Here is a 25,220-nt window from a genome sequence, read left to right on the forward strand (position 1 = left end):
GGCTGAGTGATAACTGAAATGCAGTCTTCACTCCCAAGTATCCCACCCTGGGCCCTTAAATGTCTTCCAGTTGGCAGGAAGGCACCTCATAGTTAGCAGTGGATCTGGGGAATTTCAACAAGGTGCCTTTCCTTCCCCCCAGAAAGAACTTGTATTAGGATTACAGTCACCTCCCCATCCTCCCCATGCAAAGGGTTCAATGGGCTCTGGTGAAGAAACTGAGTCAACTTCCCTGTCAACACATATAAGGTAGCAAACCCAGAGTGAGGAGGTGACATGCCTAAGGTCACGCAGCCCTGGAAGAGTTTGTTTGTGGGGCCCTCTTACCAATATGTCCCTGGGATCGCACCCAGAACATCTGTTTGGGTTCCATGTTATGCAGCTCACTTGGGGAAGGCGGATTTACCATCCTTATCTCGATGGGGACATTGTGGGCAGCAATACGGTTCAGCCCTACTCGGTACTTCTCTTGGAGGTTAGGGTCCCTGAAAATAAATGGGAGAGGAACTGAGGGAGACTTAGGGAGAGAAGGAAGGAGCCTCTCCCTGCCTTATTCCCAAAGCTCCAGTCTCTTCCCTTAGTCAATGAGAAGAAAAAGAAAAAAAAATCCTGGCCAAAGTTAAAAACATTATTCAAGGACCTTCTTTTGTTATATGTTATTTCACTTAACACTCAAAGTTTATTTTTAACTATCTTTATTTATTGGATAGAGACAGTCAGAAATCGAGACGGAAGGGGAAGATTGAAGAAGAGAGAGACACCTGCAGTACTGCTTCACCACATGCAAAGCTTTCCCCCTACAGGTGGTTATAGGGGGCTTTAACCTGGATCTCTGTGCATTGTAATATGTGCACTCAACCAGGTACACTACCACCCAGCCCCTATAGTCAAAGTTTGCTTGAGTCAATTGATGATAAGTGAGAATTTACTATGTATTGGGTTGTTGGAAAAGGCATGACACATTTTTGCATAGTAAAACTGAAAGATGCATCATGATTTTTCCAAAAGCCCAACAGTATTTGAACTTTGCCATATCTGAGCCATATTGGGCCTTCACATGAATGTAATTTGAGTCTATTTTCCCATCTGCAAAATGTGGATAACAGGTGGTCCGGGAGGTGGCACAATAGATTGAACTCTCAAGCATGAGGTCCTGAGTTTGGTCCCCGGCAGCACATGTACCAGAGTGATGTCTGGTTCTTTCTCTCCTATCTTTTTTTTTTTTTCTTTTTACCAGAGTACTGCTCAGCTCTGGCTTATGGTGTGCAGGGAATTGAATCTGAGACTTTGGATCCTCAGGCATAAGAGTCTCTTTGCATAACCATCATGCTATCTATCCCCATCCCTGTCTTTCTCATCGACACATTTTTTTATTATCTTTATTTATTGGATAGAGACAGCCAGAAATCAAGAGAGAAGGGGGTGATAGGGAGAGAGACACCTGCAGCCCTGCTTCACCACTCATGAAGCTTCTCCCCTGCAGGTGGGGACTGGGGGCTCGAACCCGGGTCCTTGCTCATTGTAATATGTGCACTTAACTGGGTGCACCACCACCCGGCCCCCTCATTGATACATTAAAAAAAAACATGGATGACAGGAAGCTACCTCATAGTAAATACTGTGGAGAAGACAAGATAATGCCTGTGAAGCTAACACATCACAGTCATGAGGGCTACCCTGTCATACACACCATTCTAGGCCTGTCACTTGCATTAACTCATTCCTCACCACAGTCCTGTGAGGCAGGTATGATCATCATCCTCCTCATCAGATAAATGAAATAGTAGTGTTTACAGAGCTTGCTCCAGGACTAGAGCTGATTTGGATACATGCAGTGTTGAATACTTCACCATTCTAAACAAAAAGGAAGCAGGCTGCCCAACTTGAACTCAGTTAACTAACCCTAAGCAGTTAGGAACATTGTGTCCCCGGTAGGGGGAGGAGTCTATTTCCAGCAACCTTCACGGATATTTCCATTCTCACCCTGGCCTCTCAGGCAAAGTAAATACAGAACTTTTCAGTATCCTGGGAGGTTCTATATTTGCATTGTGCACATGGCAGCTATTAGACAAATAGACAAGGCCATTAAGTGGTTGAAGTGTGAGTAGTTTTGAGTAAGGAAGTTAATTGTGTGTCCAGGAGGTGGCATAGGCTAAAGTGTTGGACTCTAAAGCATGAGGTCCTGAGGTCAATCCCCGGCAGCACATATACCAGAGGGATGTCTGGCTCTTTTTCCTATCCCTCTCATTAATCAATAAATAAAATATTAATACATATAAATTAAGGGGGCCGGGCAGTGGCACACCGGGTTAAGCATGCATACTGTGAAGCACAAGAACCAGCACAAGGATCCCAGTTCAAGCCCCCAACTCCCCAACTGCAGGGAGATCACTTCACAAACAGGTTTGCAGGTATGTGAAGAAGGTCTGTAGGTGTGTCTCTTTCTCTCCCTCTCTCTATCTCCCCTCCCCTCTCAATTTCTCTCTGTCCTATCCAACAACAACAGTTGCAACAACAGTGGGAAAAAGATGATCTCTAGGAGCAGTGGATTCATAGTGCAGGTACTAAGCCCCAGCAATAGCCCTGGAGGCAAGAAAATATATATACACATATATTTTTTAAAAGGAACTGAATTGTTAACTCTATTTAATGTTAATAGCTACATGTAGATAGTGGTTTCTACCAGAAGCCAGAGCTGATCAGAGTTCTAGTTAAACATAAGTAAGTAAGTAAATAAATAAATAAATAAATACTTTTTTAAAAAGTAGAGGAGAGGGAGTCAAGCAGTAGCGCAGCAAGTTAAGCGCACATGGCGCAGAGCACAAGGACTGGCTGAAGGATCCCAGTTCGAGCTCCCAGATCCCCACCTGCAGGGGAGTCGCTTCACAAGCGATAAAGCAGGTCTGCAGGTGTCTATCTTTCTCTCCCCCTCTGTCTTCCCCTCCTCTCTCCATTTCTCTCTGTCCTATCCAACAACAACAACAACATCAATAGCAATAATAACTACAACAATAAAACAACAAGGGCAACAAAAGGGAAAATAAATATTAAAAAAAAAAAAAGTAGGGGAGTTGGGCGGTAGCACAGCAGGTTAAGCGCACGTAGCGCAAAGCACAAGGACCGGCGTAAGGATCCTAGTTTGAGCCCCTGGCTCCCCACCTGCAGGGGAGTCGCTTCACAGACGATCAAGCAGGTCTGCAGGTGTCTATCTTCTTTCCCCCCTCTGTCTTCCCCTCCTCTTATCATTTCTCTCTGTCCTATCCAACAACAACAATAATAACTACAACAATAAAACAACAAGGACAACAAAAGGGAATAAATAAATATTTTTTTTAAAGTAAAGGAGAGAGACAGAGAGAGCCCTGCAGACCTGCTTCACTACTCCCAAAGCTTTCCCCCTACAAGTGGGGACCAGGGGTTAGAACCCAGGTCCTTACACATTATGACATGTGCACCCAATCAGGTGCCCCCACCCTGTATTTCAATATTTTAATAACCAATAAAGCTGTAATGATATCTAAACTATCTGAATCAAAAAGTCTGCATTTCAAATCATGATCCAACTTACACACTCACAAAAGGATTCTTACACTTACTATATGCAGTCCACTCCAGTATCTTCTTTTCTATTCTGTATTTTTTTTAAAGATTTTATTTATTTTATTAGTGAGAAAGATAGGAGAGAGAGAAAGAACCAGACATTACTCTGGTACATGTGCTGCCAGGGACTGAACTCAGGACCTCATGCTTGAGAGTCTAGTGCTTTAGCCACTGCGCCACCTCCCAAACCACTCTATTCTGTATTTTTATTTATTCATTTGTTTATATGTTTTAGAACTGGGGCCTTACATGGGTAATTTCACCACTCCCACACTAACTTTTCCATTTAGGTAATGAGAAAGGCACAGGCACCACTTCCCATATGGTTCTGGGATTTGAACCTGGACCAGGAGCACAATAAGGCACATACCCAACTTGTGAACTATCTTTCTCACCCTAGTCTGTCCGTGTGTGTGTGTGTGTGTGTGTGTGTGTGTGTGTGTGTGTGTGTGTGTAGTAGTAGTAGTAGTAGTAGTAGTTAGTAGTAGTTAGTAGTAGTAGTAGTAGTCATAGTAGTTAGTAGTAGTAGTAGTTAGTAGTAGTGGTAGTAGTAGTAGTAGTTAGTAGTAGTAGTTAGTAGTAGTAGTTAGTAGTAGTAGTTAGTAGTAGTAGTTAGTAGTAGTAGTAGTTAGTATGCACTCAGCCAGGTGTGCCACCACTTGGCCCCCAGCTAGTCTGTACTTTTTACATGCTAGTCAAAACCCACTAAAGAGAGCCAGGTGGTAGTGCGCTCAGTTGAGCGCACATGTTACCATGTTCAAGGACCCAAGTTCAAGTGTCTAGTCCCCACCTGCAGAAGGAGGAAGCCTCACAAGTGGTGAAGCAGTGCTGCAGGCATCTCTCTTTCACCATCTTCCCTATTGATTTCTCTGACTGTCTTTATCCAGTAAATATACAGAAAGAGAAAATATAAAGAGATTAAAAAATAAAAACCACTAAAGGATCCCATTGCCCACTAACAGGTGGCAAGTGTTATTTGGACACTGTCCTGGTCTCTCACCTTAGATACTGGTTAATGAGAGCCTCATGACCAAGCAGCTCTTCGGGTGGGGGCACAGAGGGCATAGAGAACTGGTGCTGCATGGGGCTAGGCTGCTCCCGCTGGAAGGAAACCTGGCAGATGAAGATGGACTTGCCATGTTGCACAGCCTTCACGGAACGCACCGAGAAACTAGTCCCTGTTCGTGTCCGCTCCACTTGATACAGCACTGGCACCTTCGGGTCTCCTGCAGTGGGCACAAGGGATACTGTGAGGCCCACATCCTGGCATCATCACAATAACTACGCAGGCTCCTCAGTTATCCTCAAGCACCCTCCATGCCTTTTCTGCTCAGGCTTTTCTATTGAGGTATACTACACTAGGGATACAGAGAGAACACCAAATCCTGTCCTCAGCATGCTCCAATACAGATGGTGCTCCTCTTACAATAGCACAGAATAGGGGCTAGGCAGTGGTGTGCCTAATAGAGCACACACACTACCTGAGTTCAAGCCCCTAGTCCCCACCTTCAGGAGGGACACTTCATGAAAGGTGAAGCAGTGCTGCAGGTCTCTCTTTCTCCCTCTCTATATTCCCTCCCCTCTCAATTTCTCTCTGTCCACGGGACCAAGCAGTGGCGCACCTATTAAGGTGCACAAGGACCAAGGTTCAAACCCCCAGTTCCCACCTGTAAGGCGATTGCTTCACGAGTGATGAAGCAGAGCTGCAGGTGTTTCTCTGTCTCTCTCCCTTTCTATTTCCCCCATCTCAACATCTCTCTGTCTCTATCTAATAGTAAACAAACAAAAAAATTAATTTCTCTGTCCTATCAAATTAAAAATAAATATTAAAAATAATTTCATTTCTTAACATTTTATTTATTTAGTTGGAATAGAGACAGAGAACTTGGGATAGAGAGTGCTGCAACTCTGCTTCATTGTTTATGAAGCATCCTCCCTGCAGGTGGGAACCAGGGACTTGAACCTAGGTCATTGTGTACTATAATGTGTGCACTTTGCTAGATGTACCACCACCTAGCCCCTAGAAATAAGTAAAAACAAACCCCCAGAAAGAGTCCCTACATTCGAATCCTGGCTCTGCTGCCCACCAGCTAAGTGACGTCAGAAATGCCACTTTATCTTCCCAGAGAGTTTGCTCATCAGGGGAGCCGGGCAGTGGTGCAGTGGGTTAAGCGCGCATGGCGCAAAGCAAAAGGACCAGCATAAGAATCCCGGTTCAGGAATTCAGGTCATAGCGCAGCGGGTTAAGCACAAGTGGCGCAAAGCTCAAGGACTGGAGTAAGAATCCCGGTTCAAACCCCCCCTCCCCACCTGCAGGGGAGTCACTTCACAGGCGATGAAGCAGGTCTACAGGTGTCTATCTTTCTCTCCCCCTCTTTGTCTTCCCCTCCTCTCTCCATTTCTCTGTCCTATCCAACAACAACGTAAATAACAACAACAATAACTACAACAATTTTTTTAAAAAAGGGAAAATAAAAAATAAATGTTTACAAAAATTTAAAAAAAAAAAAGAATCCCGGTTCGAGCCCCCAGCTCCCCACCTGCAGGGGAGTCGCTTCACAGGTGGTGAAGCAGGTCTGCAGGTGTCTGTCTTTCTCTCCCCCTCTGTCTTCCCCTCCTCTCTCCATTTCTCTCTGTCCTATCCAACAATGACAACAGCAATAACAACAATAATAACAACAACAATGACAATAAACAAGGGCACAAAAGGGAAAAAAAAATTTTTTTTAAGTTTGCTCATCTATAAAATTGGGATCACAGCATCAGTATCTCTAAAGATTTTAACAAGTATTCATCTCATAGTAGTAACGTATTTGGAATAATATCTGATACACACCTGTACTTTTTTTTAAGTGTCTGATAAACATTACCCAGCTCTGCCTTACTCCCATCTGTGAATAGGATCTTGTCATGAATCCAGTTATCTTACCTCTATTCTAGACCAGGATTCAGCAAGTCTGACTGATTGCTTGCTTTTGTTCTGTTTTTGTTTGTTTGTTTGTTTGTTTTTACCAGAGCACTCTTCAGTTCTAGCTTACAGTATCACTAGGAATTGAACCTGGGACTTCAGAGCCTCAGGTATCAAGAGTCTTTTGCGTGGTCCGGGAGATGGTGCAGTGGATAAAGCACTGGACATGAGGTCCTGAGTTCAGTCCCCAGCAGTGCATGTACCAGAGTAATGTCTGGTTCTTTCTCTCTCTCCTCTTATCTTTCTCATTAATAAATAAATAAAATCTTAAAAAAAAAAAACAGTCGTTTGCATAGCCATTATGTTATCTGTCTTCCTTCCCTCTTGTTTCATTTTTATTAGTATTTCTTTTTTTTATTTTTTTATATTTATTTTTATTTATTTATTCCCTTTTGTTGCCCTTGTTGTTTTTATTGGTGTAGTTATTATTGTTGTCATTGTTGTTGGATAGGACAGAGAGAAATGGAGAGGGGAGGGGGAAGACAGAGAGAGGGAGAGAAAGATAGACACCTGCAGACCTGTTTCACCGCTTGTGAAGCGATACCCCTGCAGGTAGGGAGCCAGGGCTTGAACCAGGATCCTTATGCAGGTCCTTGTGCTTAGCGCCACCTGCGCTTAACCCGCTGCGCTACAGCCCGACTTCCTTTTATTAGTATTTCTTTAGACAATCAAAGACTAATCAGAGTTTCATAAAGCAAGAGAGATAGCCACTATCATTTATGTGTGGCAGAACCCTGGCACCAAATGGGAGTGCTATGACACTGGAGGAAAGTCCAGTACAGTAGTGTCTGTCCCTCTCTGTCTTTCTGAAGGGGGATGGGATAGGAAAACAGCCTAGGAATAGTGAAATTGCACATGTGCAAACCTCCAGGTCCACTAGAGAAAAAAAGAAAATCTAAAATATTTGCTATCTGGGTGTATGTGTTTTTTTTTACATTCGACTGCAAATTCAATAGTGTTTTTTTTTTTTTTTAAACCAAAGCATAGCTCAGCTCTGGTTTATAGTGGTGCAGGGGATTGAACCTGGGACTTTGGAACCTCAGCTATGAGAGTCTCTTTGCATAATTTGGGGCCTTTGCTGCCTCAGGCATGAAAGCCTTTTTCCATAACCATTATGCTATCTTCCCAGCCACCATCTGATCTTCATAGAATAATGTTTGCTGTCCCATTTCACAGGCAGTGAAGCAGGTCTGCAGGTGTCTTTCTCTCCCCCTCACTGTCTTCCCCTCCTCTCTCCATTTCTCTCTGTCCTGTCCAACAACAACAGCAACAACAATAAAAATAAATAAATAAAATATATTTTTTTTAAAAAGAATAGGAAATCTGGGAGTCGGGCAGCAGTGCATCAGGTTAAGTGTACATGGCGCAAAGCACAAGGGCCGGCGTAAGGATCCCGGTTCGAGCCCCTGGCTCCCCACCTGTAGGATGTCTCTTCGCAAGCAGTGAAGCAGGTCTGCAGGTGTCTTTCTCTCTTCCTCTGTCTTCCCCTCCTCTCTCCATTTCTCTCTGTCCTATCCAACAACAACAACAGGTATGACAACAATAGCAACTACAATAAGCACAACAACAACAACAAGGGCAACAAAATGGGAAAAATAAGACTCCAGAAGCAGTGGATTCATAGTGCAGGCACCAAGCCCTAGCAATAACCCTGGAGGCAAAAAAAAAAAAAAAAAAAAAAAGGATAGGAAAGCTATCAGGGGAGGGGATGGGATACAGAGTTCTGGTGGTGGGAATTATGTAGAGTTGTACCCCTCTTATCCTATGGTTTTTGTCAGTATTTCCTTTTTTATAAATAAACATTAAGAAATTTAAAAATTAATTAATAAGTAAATAAATACTATATTTTTAAAAAAGGAACTACAACCTTCCAAGCCCAAATCCCCCCTGCTCCTTCCTTCCTTCCTTCATCTTTCTTTCTCTTTCTATGGGTGTGGGCAGAGGAAGAAAGAGACCACAAGTACTCACACATACACTCTACTTGAGTCACCTTCCTTCCTGGCTCAACTTAAATATTTTTTTAAATTTTTATTATCTTCATTTGAAAGAGACAGCCAGAAATTGAGAGGAAGGGGGAAATAGAGATGAAAGAAAAGGAGCCAGGCAGTGGCGCACCTGGTTAAGTACTCACATTACAGTGCGCAAGGGCCCAGGTTCAAGCCCCTGGTCCCCACCTGTAGGGGGGAAAGCTTCACAAGTGGTGAAGTAGGGCTGCAGGTGTCTCTCAGTCTCTTTCCCTGTCTCGCCCTCTCGATGTCTGTCTCTATCCAATAATACATAAATAAAAGATTTTTAAAAAATAGATTAAAGGGAGTAAGGCAGTAGCAAGTGGGTTAAGCCCATGTGGCACAAAGCGCAAGGACCGGCATAAGGAGAGCCCCCAGCTCCCCACCTGCAGGGGAGTCGCTTCACAGGTGGTGAAGCAGGTCTGCAGGTGTCTATCTTCTCTCCCCCTCTGTCTTCCCCTCCTCTCTCCATTTCTCTCTGTCCTATCCAACAACAACAACAATTACAACAATAAAACAACAAGGGCAACAAAAAGGAATAAATATTTAAAAATAAATAGATTAAAGAACCCCCCCCAAAAAAAAAAAAGGGAGAAAGACAGAGAGATACCTGCAGCACTGCTTAACCACTCCTGAAGGTTTCCCCCTACAGGTGGGGACCAGGGTCTCAAATCCAGGTCCTTGTGCATTGCAACATGTGCATTCAAGCAGCTGTGCCACCACTTGGACCCTAAATTATTTTTAAAGATTTATTTTATTTTACATATGATCAGATACTTTTTAGGGGCTTTTTTTGTTTGTTTTGTTTTCCTTTACCAGAGCACTAATCAGCTCTGGCTTACGGTGGTGTGGAGGACTGAACCTGGGACTGTAGAGCCTCAGGCATGAAAGTCTTTTGGCATAACCATCTACCCCTGCCCATACTGTCCTTTCTTAATATATTTTTTGTCTTTTTAATGAGTGAGAGAGAGAGAGAGACAGAGAGAGAGAGAGAGTGTGTGTGTGTGTGTTACAAGGAAGATATAGAAAGACCAGAGCACTGCTCAGCTCTAGCTTACAGTGGTGCAGAGGGCTGAAACTGGGACCTCAGAGCCTCAAGTTTTTTGCATAACCATTATGCTGTTTCCCTAGCCCAAGATTTATTTATTTATTTTTAAATCTTTATTTACTATTGGATAGAGAAAGACAGAAAGTATGAGGGGAGAGGGAAAGAGAGAGGGAGAGAGACAGAGAATCACTTGCAGCTTTGCTTCACCCATTGTGAAGCTTTCCCCCAGCAGGGCTTTTCACACTGTAATGTGTATGCTTAATGAAGTTGGCAGTCAGCTGAGGTAAAGAACAAACACCTCATCACAGACCCCTGCAAGCGTCAACCCGGCTTTGACCTAGCACGTTATGATTGGGCCCTCCTCAATCGCTATCGAACAGGCCATGGCCGGTGTGCTGCTATGTTCCATCGCTGGGGAGCCAGAGATGACCAGAACTGCCCCTGCGGCTACAGACAGACTATGACCTACATAGTCAACGACTGCCACCTCTCCAGATTCAAAGGAGGTCTCGAAACTTTACATCAGGCTCAATCTGACGCTGTTGACTGGCTACGGAAGAAGGGCAAACGCTAGAAGAAGAAGAATGAAGTGTGCCACCACCTGGCCCCCAAGATTTATTTATTTATAAACACAAGAGAGAAAGGGAGAGAGAAAATCACTCTACATTTGATTCTGGGAATCCAACTCTGAATCTTGTGTTCCTAAGTTCATCAATTTAGCCACTACACCACCTCCCAGGCGACAGGTCCAATTTTTTTTTTTAATATTCATTTATTTTCCCTTTTGTTGCCCTTGTTTTTTACTACTGTTGTTGTTACTGATGTCGTCATTGTTAGATAGGACAGAAAGAGAAATGGAGAGGGGAGGGGAAGACAGAGGGGGAAAGAAAGATAGACACCTGCAGACCTGCTTCGCCACCTGTGAAGCAACTCTCTTGCAGGTGGGGAGCCAGGGGCTCGAACAGAGATCCTTGAGCCGATCCTTGCACTTGTGCCACCTGCTTGCACTTAACCCACTGCACTACCGCTCGACTCCCAAACTGGTCCAGTTTCTAGTGAGAATGCAAAGCAATATTATTCTCTCCACGTGATGCTGTTCAGGATACTCCAATGATGCTGGGGCTTAAGCCTACAGCCTTAAACATGGTAAGGTGCATATTCTATCAGGTGAGCTATCTCCCAATCATGAGTTTTATTTTAACAGCCCTATGTTATCTATTTCCAACTTTTTAAAATTTTATTTATTTATTAGAGACAAATTGAGATGGAAGGGGGAGGTAGAGAGGGAGAGAGACAAAGAGACACCTGTAACCCTACTTCACCACTCTTGAAGCCTCCCCATTGCAGGTGGGGACTGGGGGCTCGAACCCAGGTCCTTGTGCACTGTAACGTGAGTGCTTAACCAGGTGCACCACCACCCAGCTCCTATTTCAAACTTTTTAAATTCTCTTGAAGTCTTTTAAAAAGTTATTATATGGGGGCTAGGCAGTAGCAGCGGGTTAAGCGCACATGATGCAAAGCACAAGGACCAGCCTAAGGATCCTGGTTTGAGCCCCCGGCTCCCAACCTGCAGGGAGTTTGCTTCACAAGCAGTGAAACAGGTCTGCAAGTGTCTATCTTTGTCTCTCCCTCTCTGTCTTCCCCTCCTCTCTCCATTTCTCTCTGTCCTATCCAATAACAACGACATCGATGACAACAACAATAATAACTACAACAAGGGTAACAAAAGGGAAAAAATAGCCTCCAGGAGCAGTGGATTCGTAGTACAGGCACCGAGCCCCAGCAATAATCCTGGAGGCAAAAAATAAAAAAACTTTTTTTTAAGTTATATATATATCTATATGAGAGACAGAATTTCACATGAGAAAGTAGACAGACAAACCAGAGCACCTAGCCAGAACATGCAGTAAGGAAGAGCAAACCAGGAAGCTCAGACATGAAAGGCCAATGCTCTACCAGTCAAGCTATTTCTCCAGCTGTCTTGCAGCATTTTAAAAGGGCTATTCTCAACTCTGACACCATCTTCCCAGACAATATTTTCAGTCCACCTGCATGTTAGCTATCAGGCAAAAATCACTAAAGTCATAGGCCCCTTGGAACATACCTAAAATAGACTTCCTAGGTTCTTCTCACCCAAAGACCCGAATTTCATCTGCTCTATTCCTACCTTTGGGTTCCTGTTTATTAAACACTTTGTTCTGCTTTATATCTTACCACCTTTCAACCACCAAGTTACAGATGCTACTATGATGCTATCGTGACTTCCCTGGGCAGATGACCTCACCCCTCCAGAGTCCTACCCCACTAAGGAAAGACAGAAACAGGCTGGAGGTATGGATCAACTTGCCTGTGTCCAGTGGAGAAGCAATTACAGAAGTCAGACCATCCACCTTCTGCACCCCATAAAGAATCTGGTCCATACTCCCAGAGGGATAAAGAATAGGGAAGTTTCCAATGGAGGGGATGGGATATGCAGCTCTGGTGGTGGGAACTGTGTTTAATTGTACCCCTATTATCTTGCAATCTTGTTAGTCATTATTAAGTAAGTAATAATAAAGAAAAAAGGGGGGGCAGGCAGTAGTGCAATGGGTTAAGCACACATGGCATGAAGCGCAAGGGCCCGTTCAAGGATCCTGGTTAGAACCCCCCACTCTCCACCTGCAGGGGGTCGCTTCACAGGTGGTGAAGCAGGTCTGCAGGTGTCTTTCTCTTCCCCTCTCTGGTTTCCCCTCCTCTCTAGATTTCTCTCTGTCCTATCCAGCAACAACAACAACAACAACAAGGGCAACAAAAATGGGAAAATAGCTTCCAGGAGCAGTGGATTCGTAGTGCAGGTATCGAGCCCCAGCATAAGGGCCTGGGACTAGGCAGTGGCACACCTGATTAAGCATACACACTACAATGTGCGAGGACCTGAGTTCAAGCCCCTGATCCCCACTTGCAGGGGGAAAGCTTCATGAGTAGTGAAGTAGAGCTAGCTGTAGGTATCTCTCTGTCTCTCTCCCTCTCTATCTCCCCCTCCCCTCCATTTCTCTCTGCCTCTATACAATAATAAATAAAATTTTTTTTAAAAAGGGAGCCAGGCGATAGCACAGTGGGTTAAGCACAGGTGGCGCAAGGACTGGCGTAAGGATCCTGGTTCCAGCCCCCAGCTCCCCACCTGCAGGGGAGTCGCTTCACAGACAGTCAAGCAGGTCTGCAGGTGTCTCTCTCCCCCTCTGTTTTCTTCTCCTTTCTCCATTTCTCTCTGTCCTATCCAATAACAACGACAATAATAACTATAACAATAAAACAACAAGGGCAACAAAAAGGAATAAGTATTAACAAAAAAAAATTTTTTTAAAGCATGAGGCCCTGAGTTAAACACCGATGTGCAAGAATGATGCTCTAGTTTTTCTTGCTCTCTCTCCCCCTTCATTTCTTTCCCTTTTTTTTTTTTTTGCTTTCAGGGTTATGGCTTGGTGCCAGCATTACAAATCCACTGACCATTTTCCCCATTTTATTCGATAGGACAAAGAGAAACTGAGAGAGTAGGGGGAGATAAACAGGGAGAAAGACAGACACCTGCAGACCTGCTTCACCACTCGTGAAGCGTCCCCACTATAAGTGGGGAGCCGGGGTTCAAACCTGCATCCTTGCACTTAGTACTATGCGCACTTAACCGGGTGCACTGGCACCCAGCCCCCTCCCCTCCTCTTTTTCTCATTAACAAATAAATGTTTTTAATATTTATTTATTTTGTAGGACAGAGAGAAACTGAGAAGGGGCCAGGTTAAGCACATGCACTACAGTGTGCAAGGACCCACATTCAAGCCACTGGTCCCCACCTGCAGGGGGAAAGCTTCACGAGTGGTAAAGTAGAGCTGCAGGTGTCTCTCTCTCTCGCTCCCTCTCTACCTCCCCCTCCTCTCTCAATTTCTCTCAACCTTTGTCCAATAATAAATAAATAATTAAAAAAAGAAAATAAGGAGAGAGAGAGAGAGCTGTAGATCTGCTTCACTGTTTATGAAATTTACCCCGTGTAGGTGGGGAACAAAGGAACCCAAGTACTTGTGCATGGTAATATGTGCACTCAACCAGGTATGCCACTGCATGGCCACCCCGTAAATATTTTTTTTAATCATCCCTGACATCATATGTGCCAGAGTGGTGCTTTTTTTCTCTCTCTTTCTCCCTCGCCCCCTTTTAATAAATAAGTAAAGCTTTTTAAAAAGAAGATGGGCACAAGTGATTAATAATTTTTTATTTGATTTTCCCCCCTTTGGTGCCCTTGTTGTTTTTTTATTGTTGTTGTAGTTATTATTGTTGTTATTATTGATGTCTTTGTTGTTGGATAGGACAGAGAGAAATGGAGAGAGGAGAAGACAGAGAGGAGGAGAGAAAGACAAACACCTTCAGACCTGCTTCACCGCCTGTAAAACGACTCCCCTGCAGGTGGGGAGCTAGGGGGCTTGAACTGGGATCCTTATACCAGTCCTTGTGCTTTGCACCACATGCACTTAACCCACTGCGCTACCACCCGACCCCCTAATAATTAATTTTGAAATAGTAGGTTGGGCATTAACTTATTTCTGTACCTACGTAAAGAATTTCCATGGAAGAGGAGCTTTTCCCCCAGAACCTAGCCTGGACACCCTGGCAACAATTCCATACCTTGGAAGTATCTTCCAAGAATGAAAGAAGTACCAGGGAAATATCTCAGTGGTAAAGCACAAGACTTGCATGCCTGAGGTCCCAGGTTTCAGCCCAAAAGCACATATGCCAGACTTGAGCTGCACTCTGGTCTGTCTCCTTTTCTCTCTTTTGCTCATAAAAGTCACATATTATGAGGCTTGGACATAGCTAGCTCATCCCATACAGTCCACACTTTACTGTGTGCAAGGACTCAGGGTTGAGCTCCAGGTGTCACATGGGAGCACCATGTACTGGGAGATGTTTCAGAAATGGTGGAGCATTGCTATGGTGTGTCTCCTCTCTGTTTTATCTGGAAGAGGAGAGAAAGAGAATAAATACTGATAGAAGTGAAAACATGTAGGAAAGAAGTCATGGTGGGAAAATAAAAACCAAAAACATGGGAGTTAGGCGGTAGCACAACGGGGTTAAGCGCACATGATGCAAAGCACAAGGACCGGCCTAAGGATCCCAATTCGAACCCCCGGCTCCCCACCTGCAGGGGAGTTGCTTCACAGGCGGTAAAGCAAGTCTGCAGGTGTCTTTCTCTCCCCCTCTGTCTTCCCCTTTCTCTCCATTTCTCTCTGTCTTATCCAACAAAAATGATATCAACAAGGGCAACAAAAGAGAATAAAATAATTTTTTTTAAAAAGACACAGCTGAGCAGTGTTCTGGCCTCTATCTCTCTCATTAAAATAAATAAATAAAAAGGCAGATATTAAAAAAAAACATTTTTCACTCACTGCAAGGGCCTTTCACATGCACAATACCACCGCTGTTTTAGACAGAGAAAGCAAAGAGAGAGAAACAGAGACAAGAGATACCATAGCCCTGCTCCACCAATCCATGGAGTTCTCCCAGCTTCTTCCATGGTCCTCCATTGTAGTATCAGGCTTGAGCCAAGGACTTTTGAGCCTGATAAGATAAATACTTTGCGAGGTAAGCTATATCCTCCCCCCCCCCAATAAATCATCTTAAAAAATCAATGGGGGAGTCAGGCGGTAGCGCAGCAGGTTAAGTGCACGTGGCGCAAAGGATCCCACTTCCAGCTCCTGGCTCCCCACATGCAGGGGAGTCGCTTCACAAGCGGTGAAGCAGGTCTGCAGGTGACTTTCTCTTCCCCTCTGTCTTCCCCTCCTCTCTCCGTTTCTCTCTGTCCTATCCAACAACAATGACATCAATAACAACAACAATAATAACTACAACAATAAAACAAGGGCAACAAAAAGGAAAAAAATATATATTTTTTAAAAATCAATAGGGAGTCACGCAGTAGCGCAGCTGGTTAAGGGCAGTGGCACAAAGCAAAGACCCGCTTAAGGATCCCAACTTGAGCCCCCAGCTCCCCACCTGCAAGGGGTCACTTCACAGGAGTTGAAGCAGATCTGCAGTTGCCTATCTTTCTCTCCCCCTCTCAGTCTTCCCCTTCTCTCTCAATTTCTTTCTGTCCTATCCAACAACAATAACAGGAACAACAATAATAATAACAACAAGAGCAACAAAAAAGAAAAAATAGTCTCCATGTTCAGTGGATTTGTAGAGCAGGCACTGAGCCCCAGCAATAACCCTGGAGGCAAAAAAAAAAAAAAAAAAAAGGACACTAGCAACTTACCAAAGCCCATACAATAGCAAAGATCAGAATTCATTGAGGAACAGGAGGAAAAACTAGCTTTAGAGAGATCAGGTAGATGGAGTAGATAGCATAGCAGTTATACAAACAGACTCTCATGCCTGAGGCTCCAAAGTCCCAGGTTCAATTCCCTGCACCACCATAAGCCAGAGTTGAGTAGTGCTCTGGTAAAAAATAATAATAATAAGGGGCCGGGTGGTGTCACACCTGGTTAAATGCACAAGAACCCAGGTTCAATCCCCTGGTCCCCATCTACAGGGGGAAAGCTTCACAAGTGGTAAAGCTGTGCTACAGGTGTCTCTCTGTCTCTCTCCCTCTCTATCACCCCCTTCCCTCTCAATTTCTACCTGTCTCTATCCAATAAATAAGTAAAAATAATTTTAAAGATTTAAAAAGAGAGATCAGGTAATACCTGCACCATCATAAAACAAGCAAAGCTATCTCATTTGACTAGAGCCATTACAAAATCAAAAAAAGACCACTTAGATTAGTTAAGCCACACTGATGAAATCAAAGATAAATTTGTGTCCAACTAGCATAAAGGTCAGTAAGAACAGAGTTGGGACCATGGTAAGTATCAAATACTATAGAGAGATGATGATTAGGGTTAGGCAACAAAAGGATAGGGAATAAGGGAAATAGAAATATATGAAAAGGTATATTTAATACTACAACTATTGTTTATTAGTAAAATTAAGAGGAAATTCACTATTTTCTTTTAAGGTATATGTATTTACTATTGTGATTCAGATTTATTTGGGGGGGGTGGGCAGTGGCATACCCAGTTAAGTGCATGTAGTACTAAGTGCAAGGACCCGTGCAAGAATCCAGGTTCAAGCCCAAAATCCCCACCTGCAGGGGGGAAACTTCACAAGTGGCAAAACAGGTCTGCAGATGTCTTTCTCTCTCCTTTTCTATCTCTCCCTCTCTATCTCCCTTCTCAATTTCTCTCTTTTCTATCTAATAAAATGGGGGAAAAAATGCCTCCAGGAGCAGTGGATTCTTAATGCCAGCACTAAGCCCCAGCAATAACCCTGGAAGCCAAAAACAAAACAAAACAAAAAAAATATGTATTTGGGTATTAATGAGAGAAAGTGGAGAAAGAATAAAAAAATCAGAGCACCACTCTAATACATGGGATACCTGAGATCAAACTAAGCACCTCACACTTGAGAGTCAAATGCTCTGTACCACCTCCCAGACACGTTTATTTATTTTTTTTTAAGATTTTATTATTTTACTAATGAGAAAGGAGGAAAAAGAGAAAGAACCAGACATCACTCTGGTACATGTGCTGCTGGGGATAAAACTCAGGAAGTCATGCTTGAGAATCCAGTGCTTTATCTACTGTGCCACCTCCCAGACCACTACATTAATTATTTTTATGAGTGATATCAGCGCTGAGGATCAAACCCAGAGCTTCACATATACAAGTCAAGTACTCTATCTGCTGATCTAGCTCCTGGGCTGGCCCACTATAATTTTCTTCTTTCTTTCTTTTATTATTTTATGTATTTATTTATTACATAGAGACAGAGAGGAATTGAAAAGGGAGGGCAAGATAGAGAGGGAAAGAGATACAGAGACAACTGCAGGTAGGAACCAGGGTCTTGAACCTTAGTCCTTACACAATGTAATGTGTGCGCTTAACCAGGTGTGCCACCGCCTGGCCCCTGTAATTTTCTTTTTTTTTTTTAATTGTTGTACTTATTGTTGCTTTTGATGTTGTCATTGTTGGATAGGACAGAGAGAAATGGAGAGAGAAGGGGAAGACAGAGAAGGAGAGAGAAAGATAGACACCTGCAAACCTGCTTCACCACTTGTGAAGCGACCCCGCTGCAGGTGGGAAGCCGGGAGCTCAAACCAGGATCCTTACGCAGGTCCTTGCGCTTGGTGTCACCTGCACTTAACTTACTGCACTCCCACCCGACTCGCTAATTTTCTTAATATGAATCACACTGTAAAGTTCCACAAAATCTCAGCTAAGTAGATTACGCAGATGACTTCAATTGGGAGCATCTAAAAAAAAAAAAAAAAAAAAAAAAAAGAGGGATTCTGCCTTAATAGTGGGGGAAGCAAATTAGAATTTTTTTATTTCTCAAAAGAGAGCATAGGTCTTAAAAGATTATTATTCTCTTTAAATTTAGTTGATTTCCAAAGCTGTCAGCAGCTATAAAGATAGATCATCTCTGATCACATCAAATCAATGGTGTTTACAGTCAGCAATATTTATACTCCTTTCCCATATTAGGAAGCTACTCTCTTCCCTGATCCAGCTTTCTGGTCCTTTTTACAACTTTGACATCATCTCCCCAGACAATAACTTGGATCCACCTAAATATCAGATTTCAGGCTCAGGGGAAAAAAAAAACAAAACTAGTATAGCCACAGGCCCTTTGGAATATAACTAAAATATGCCTACTAGCTATCTACAAAATGGAGGACCCCCCCCAACTCTTCATCTGCACTATTCCAACCTTTAGGTTCATGATTAGTCAATAATTTGTGTGGCTTTGTATATTAACTCTCTTTTCAGCCACCAGGTTCCAGATGCTACCATGATGCCAACCAGACTTCCCTAGACAGACAACCCCACCAATCTGTCCTGGAGCTCTGATTCTCCAGAACCCCGCCCCACTAGGGAAAAAGAGAGACAGGCTGGGAGTATGGATCGGCCTGTCAATGCCCATGTTTAGCAGGAAAGCAATTACAGAAGCCAGAGCTTCAACCTTCTGCATCCCACAATGACCTCGGGTCTATACTCCCAGAAGGTTAAAGAATAGGAAAGCTATCAGGGGAGGGGATGGGATACAGAGTTCTGGTGGTGGGAATTGTGTGGAGTTGTACCCCTCTTATCCTATAGTTTTTGTCAGTGTTTCTTTTTTATAAATAAATAAAAATAGATAGGTCATCTCTATAAAATTTCCTTGGTCCCACCACTACTCCATTTTTAAAAAATATTTATTTCTTTCTTTTGTTGCCCTCGTTGTTTTATTGTTGTAGTTATTATTGATGTTGTCATTGTTGGATAGGACAGAGAGAAATGGAGAGAGGAGGGGAAGACAGAGAGGGAGAAAGACAGACACCTGCAGACCTGCTTTACCGCCTGTGAAGCGACTCCCCTGCAAGTGGGGAGCCGGGGGCTTGAACTGGGATGCTTACGCAGGTCCTTGCACTTTGCGCCACATGCGCTTAACCTTGCTGCGCCACTGCCTGACTCCCCACTCCTCCATTTTAAAGATGGCATAAACCAAGGCTCAGGGAAGGGCTGGGAATAAAATCACATCAAATTAGTGGCAGAGCTGAAGTCAGGCCTAAGATCTCTATACACCCATGCAGGTATTATCTTCTCCCCCCAATCTCCAACTCCTAACAAATGTTCCAGCCACCCTCTGAGGATTCAGCATAGTAGTGAACTCCAAAATGTATATAAAGACCTAAGGGGGGCTGGGTGGTGGAGCACCTGGTTGAGTGCACGTGTTAACAATGCACAAGGACCCAAGTTCAAGCCCCAGTCCCCACCTGCAGAGGGAAAGCTTTGCGAGCGGTGAAGCAGTGCTGCAGGTGTCTGTCATTCTCCCACCCTATCATCTCCTTCCCTCTCTATTTCTGACTGTCTCTATCTAATAAATAAAGATAATAAAATAATAATAATAATACCTAAGAATAGAGCTGGCAGGATAGCTAACCTGGGAGGGTGCCTGTTTTGCCAAGCCTATGAGACCCAAGCTCAAGCCTGACCCTCATGCACTGGGTGCTGGAAGCTTTCCTGTTGCAGTCTTGCCCTCTGTCTCTATCTGAAAAAGTTGGCTGCAGAAGCAATTAAGCAATAAAATTTTGAGTCCCGATAAATCAGATAACAAGTAACCTGTAAGCCTCTGTGAGAGATCACAAGACCTTCTTGGGCCCAGATTTTTCTTCCTCTCTAAGCAACACTGGAAGGGCTGAGCAGTACATACCAGGTTCAGTGCACATATTATCATGTGCAAAGACCCAGGTTCAAGCCCCCAATCCCCATCTACATGGAGGAAGCTTCATGAGCAGTGAAGGAAGTCGAAGAAGTCATGCTATAGAAGTCTCTCTCTCCCTCCCTCCCCATTCCCCCTCAATTTCTGTCTCTATACAATAATTTTTTTAAATATTTATTTCCTTTTGATTGCCCTTGTTGTTTTTATTATTGTTGTAGTTATTATTGTTGTTGATGTCGTTGTTGTTGGATAGGACAGACAGAAATGGAGAGAGGAGGAAGACAGAGAGGAGGAGAGAAAGATAGATACCTGCAGACTACTTCTACCGCCTGTGAAGCAACTCCCCTGCAGGTGGGGAGCCAGGGGCGGGGCTCGAACCAGGATCCTAACACAGGTCCTTGCGCTTTGCGCCCTATGCGCTTAACCGGCTGCAATACCACCCGACCCCCAATTTTTTTTTTTTTAAACCAGAGTACTGCTCAACTCTGGCTTGTGGTGGTGAAGAGGACTGAACCTGGGACTTCGGGGCCTCAGGCATGAGAGTTTCTTTGCATAACCATTATGCTATCTACCCCTACCCACAATAATTTTTTTTTAATTAAGAAAAAAAAAAAAATCTATGCTCAGTCAACGAAGTCTCTCCCTGTCCATTCCTCTTCCTCCTCCTCTCTCCTTTATTCACTGTCACCCTAGCCCACCCCAGCCAGGAAGTAATAGTTGACAACCACAGACTGGACTGGGGGCAGAGGGTTTGATTTACCTGCCCGGACAAAGTAGCAGTGCAGCGAATGTATATGGACATCTTCAGTCACAGACTTGGCTGCAGCCACCAGGGCCTGGCCCACGATCTGCCCTCCAAACAGTCGCTGGGTTGTGGGTACCCAGTAATGTCTTCCTCTGTGGGGAGAAGGGGAGAGAAGGAAAGACTTGAGTTTGGGTCAAGGTCAGACACCATTAAGGAACCCCTAGTATAAGATATCAACAATATTAAGATCTGAGTCTTTTTGAGAAGCTGGTGAAAACCAAGGACTCTCCTATGCAGCTATCTACACTGCATACAACTTCATGCTTCCAATGGCTGAGGAGACAGCATGATTGTGCAAAAAGACTTTCAAGGGAAGCACTAAATGTCCCAAATTCAATACCCAGCACCATCATAAGCCAAAGCTGAGCATTATTCCAATTAAACAAAGCAAAATAAATCAACACAACTTAATGCCTTCAGGACTGTCCAGTTTCTTTTTTTTTTTTTTTATTAAAGAAAGGATTAATTAACAAAACCATAGGGTAGGAGGGGTACAACTCCACAGAATTCCCGCCACCCAATCTCCATAACCCACCCCCTCCCCTGATAGCTTTCCCATTCTCTATCTCTCTGGGAGCATGGACCCAGGGTCATTGAGGGTTGCAGAAGGTAGAAGGTCTGGCTTCTGTAATTGCTTCCCCGCTGAACATGGGCGTTGACTGGTCGGTCCATACTCCCAGTCTGCCTCTCTCTTTCCCTAGTAGGATGGGTCTCTGGGGAAGCTGAGCTCCAGGACACATTGGTGATGTCTTCAATCCAGGGAAGGACTGTCCAGTTTCTATAGACTCTGGTTAAGGATAAGCCAATTTTATAATAAGAGGACTGGAGAAAAAAAAAAAAGAGGACTGGGATCAGAGAGGGAAAGTGACTTGAATGAGGTAGTGGTGCAGTGGATGAGCATTGCCCTCTCAAGCTCTGGGTCCCAACTTCAGTCTCTGACATTTTGTATGTCAGTCATGCTCTTATTCTCTCTCTTACTGATAAATCTAAAAAAGAGAGATAGAAAGAAATATATATCCATCTAGTCATATATAGATAGGTCTTTTGATGGAAAATTCAGTGAATTCAGTGTTTTTGTTTTTACGAGAGCACTCATCAGCTCTGGTGGTGGGGGTAGTGGGGGGGAATTGAACTGGGACTTTTGAGCCTCAGGCATGAGAGTCTCTTTGCATAGCCATTATACTATCTACCCCTGCCCTTTTTGTTTCCAGAGCACTATTTAGCTCTACCTTAAGGTGGTGCTGGGGATTCAACCTAGGACCTTTGGTACCTCAGACAAAAGGTCTTTTTTGCATTATGATTATGCTATCTCCCCCACACAGTACTGGGGAGACAGCACAATGCTTATGCAAAAGACTTTCATGCCTTAGGCACCAAGGTTCCAGGTTCAATCACCAGCACCACATGCCAGAACTGAGCAGTGCTCTGGTCTCAATCTACCCCCACTTCATTAAAATAAATAAAATATCTTTATTTATTATTGGATGGAGACAAAGAAAAATTGAGAGTGGAGGGAGAGATAGGGAAGGAGACAGACACCTGCATCCCTGCTTCATCACTTGTGAAGCTTTTCTCCTGCAGGTGGGGGCCAGGGTCTTGAACCCAGGTCTGTGCACACTGTAATGTGTGCACTTAACTAGGTGAGCTATAGCCTGGCCCCCAATAAAATGTTTTTTTAAAGATTTGTTTATGAGTGAGGGTAGATAGCATAATGGTTATGCAAAGAAACTCATGCCTGAGGCTCCAAAGTCCCAGGTTCAACCCCCTGAACCACCATAAACCAGAACTGAGCAATGTTCTGGTAAGAAAGGAAGGAAGGTAGGTAGGTAGGAAGGAGGAAAGGAAGGAAGGAAGGAGGAAGAAAAAGAGGAAGAGGAGCTCCAGTGGTGCAATTGGTTAGCGCGTGGTACTTATACAGAAAGAGAGGGAGAAAAAAAGAAAGAAAGAAAGAAAGAGAGAAAGAGAGAAAGGTTTACTTACTAATGAAAGGGAGAGAAAAAGAATCAGAGCAGAGCAGATCTGTTTCTCTCCTCTCCTCTCCTCTCCCAGATCAACTAGGAATACCAAAGGAGACCACTGGGACCGAAACAAGACAGGACTAGAACAACTTCAGGAACCCACCAAATCACTGGTGAGTGCAAACACGTATGGCTGGTGGACACCGAGGAGCCTAGGGAGAGATTAAGTGGCTGGTTACAGTCCGGCAGTTTATCAGAGACTCCACCTCCAGTCTGTTCCACCAACAAGGGGACAGCTGAAGGGAGGAGAGGACTCCCCAGAGTCTCACCAAGTGCAACTCTGAGTCTCCATTGCTACTGCCCTCAGAATCTGGAGGGGCAGCAGGGAGGGACACCAGGGGACAGAGAACTAGCCTGGAAACTCAAGAGAAGAACTATACCTCCGTGGCATAGCAGTGGGGCTGTGAAAGTCTCTTTGCAAAAGCAATGGGTTATCTCTGCCACACCCTGCTTTATCTTTTGGTCAGGAGTCAGTGATTAAGCTAAGAAGCCTACTTATAGTTTAAAAGCCCTCAGGCTCCCATAGCATACAGGGAAGAAAGAAAAAAAAAGAGAGGCTTTTAAATCACTGAGCTCCAACTCAGGGATTAAAATACTACTGAAACAACTGTTAACTTCCACCACACTGTGAACCCTTTAATTACCTTACTTGTACACAAGTCAATCCAGGAAACAGTGATCAGTAATTTGAAAAGTACTAAGAGAGGGAACTCATAACATAATATATAAAATGGGTAAACCAACAAGAAGAAATATTGGAGAAACTAACCAGCACAACAGTCCAGCTAAAAGCCCCCAAAAGGGTGTTGAAGCACAAAATAACGATTTCAACATCCAAACATTAGCTAAAGAAATAATCACAGAAGTGAGTAAAGAGTTTGAAAGAAATACAGGAACAACAAATGAGACTCTGGAAGAAAACACTAATTATCTCAAGGTTATTAGAGAGCTGAAAGCTGAAATAGCTGAGCTAATAACACAACTAGCTGAACAAGCTAAAACAGTATCAAAACAGGGTAACAAAATAGATGAACTCAAGAAAACAGTAGAGGGCAAACAGAATAGAATCTATGAGGCTGAATACAGAATTAGCGAGATCGAGGATGAATTAGAGACAACTAAAAAAGAAGTAAGAGATCTCAAAAAGAGATTAAGAGATACTGAAAACAACAGTCATATGGGATGACTTCAAAAGAAACAATATACTCATTATTGGAAGAAAGAGAGGAAGAAGAAGAAAGCATTCTTTAGGCCATAATAGCTGAAAACTTCTCTAATCTAGATAACATAAAAGACATAAAGGTTCGGGATTCGACTTCCGGAGGCGGAGCTACGAGCAGCAGATCGCTTTCTCTCCTCTCCTCTCCTCTCCTCTCCTCTCCTCTCCTCTCCTCTCCTCTCCTCTCCCGGATCAACTAGGAATACCAAAGGAGACCACCCGGACCGAAACAAGACAGGACTAGAATGACCACAGAAACCCAGTAAATCACCCGTGAGTACAAACACGCGTGGCTGGTGACAGAGAGGAGAGAGGGGCCTAAGGAGAGATTAAGTGACTGCTAACAGTTCGACAGTTTGTCAGTGGAGACACCACCTCCAGTCTGCTCCACCAACAAGGGGACAGCTGAAGGGAGGAAAGGACTCCCCAGAGACTCACCAAGTACAACTCTGAGTCTCCATTGCTACTACCCTCAGAATCTGGAGCAGCAACAGGGAGGGACACCAGGGCACAGAGATCTAACGGGGAAACTCAGGAGAAGACCTATACTATACCTCGGTGGCATAGCTGAAGGGCTGTGAAAGTCTCTTTGCATAACCACTGGATTATCTCTGCCACACCCTGCTTTATCTCTTGGTCAGGAGTCATTGATTAAGCCAAGAAGCCTATTGATAGTTTAAAAGCCCTCAGGCTACCATAGCCTACAGGGGGAAAAAAAAAGGCTTTTACACCACTGAACTCCAACTCAGGGATTGAAAAAACTGTTAACTTATATAAAATGGTTAAAACAACAAGAAAAAATATTGGAGACTTGAACCAGGACAAGAGTCCAGCTAAAAGTCCTCCAGAGGGCGAAGCACAAAACAACGAGTTCAACATCCAAACATTAGCTAAGGAAATAATAACAGAAGTGAGTAAAGAATTTGAAAAAATTGTAATCAGAAATGTAGGAACAACAAATGAGAATATGGAAGAAAATTCTAATTATCTCATGGTTATTAGAGAGCTGAAAGCTGAAATTGCTGAGCTAAAAAGGCAACTAGCTGAACAAGCTAAAACAGTATCAGAGCAGGGCAACAAAATAGATGAACTCCAGAAAGCAGTAGAGGGCAGAGAGAATAGAATCAATGAGGCTGAAGACAGAATTAGCAAGATTGAGGATGAATTAGAGACAACTAAAGAAGAAGTAAGAGATCTCAAAAAGAGATTAAGAGATGCTGAAAACAACAACAGAGTCCTATGGGATGACTTCAAAAGAAACAATATACGCATTATTGGCTTACCAGA

General features: G+C 43.7%; 2 protein-coding genes across 2 annotated transcripts in view; one reads left to right on the forward strand and one right to left on the reverse strand.

Moving 5' to 3' along the window:
• Positions 1-25,220, reverse strand: part of ACOT8 (acyl-CoA thioesterase 8) — a 35,381-nt gene that overhangs the window by 3,278 nt on the left and 6,883 nt on the right. The window contains exons 2-4 of the mRNA XM_007533066.3: positions 20,652-20,788; positions 4,601-4,826; positions 328-485 (exon numbers count right to left, since the gene is read on the reverse strand). Coding sequence (XP_007533128.1) covers positions 328-485; positions 4,601-4,826; positions 20,652-20,788 — 521 coding nt within the window. The remainder of the gene's footprint in view (positions 1-327; positions 486-4,600; positions 4,827-20,651; positions 20,789-25,220) is intronic.
• Positions 1-25,220, forward strand: part of ZSWIM1 (zinc finger SWIM-type containing 1) — a 63,172-nt gene that overhangs the window by 3,109 nt on the left and 34,843 nt on the right. The gene's annotated exons all lie outside the window — the stretch shown is intronic.

The sequence above is a fragment of the Erinaceus europaeus genome, chromosome 1 (genome assembly GCF_950295315.1).
Source record: "Erinaceus europaeus chromosome 1, mEriEur2.1, whole genome shotgun sequence".
Classification (NCBI taxonomy): Eukaryota; Metazoa; Chordata; class Mammalia; order Eulipotyphla; family Erinaceidae; genus Erinaceus; species Erinaceus europaeus.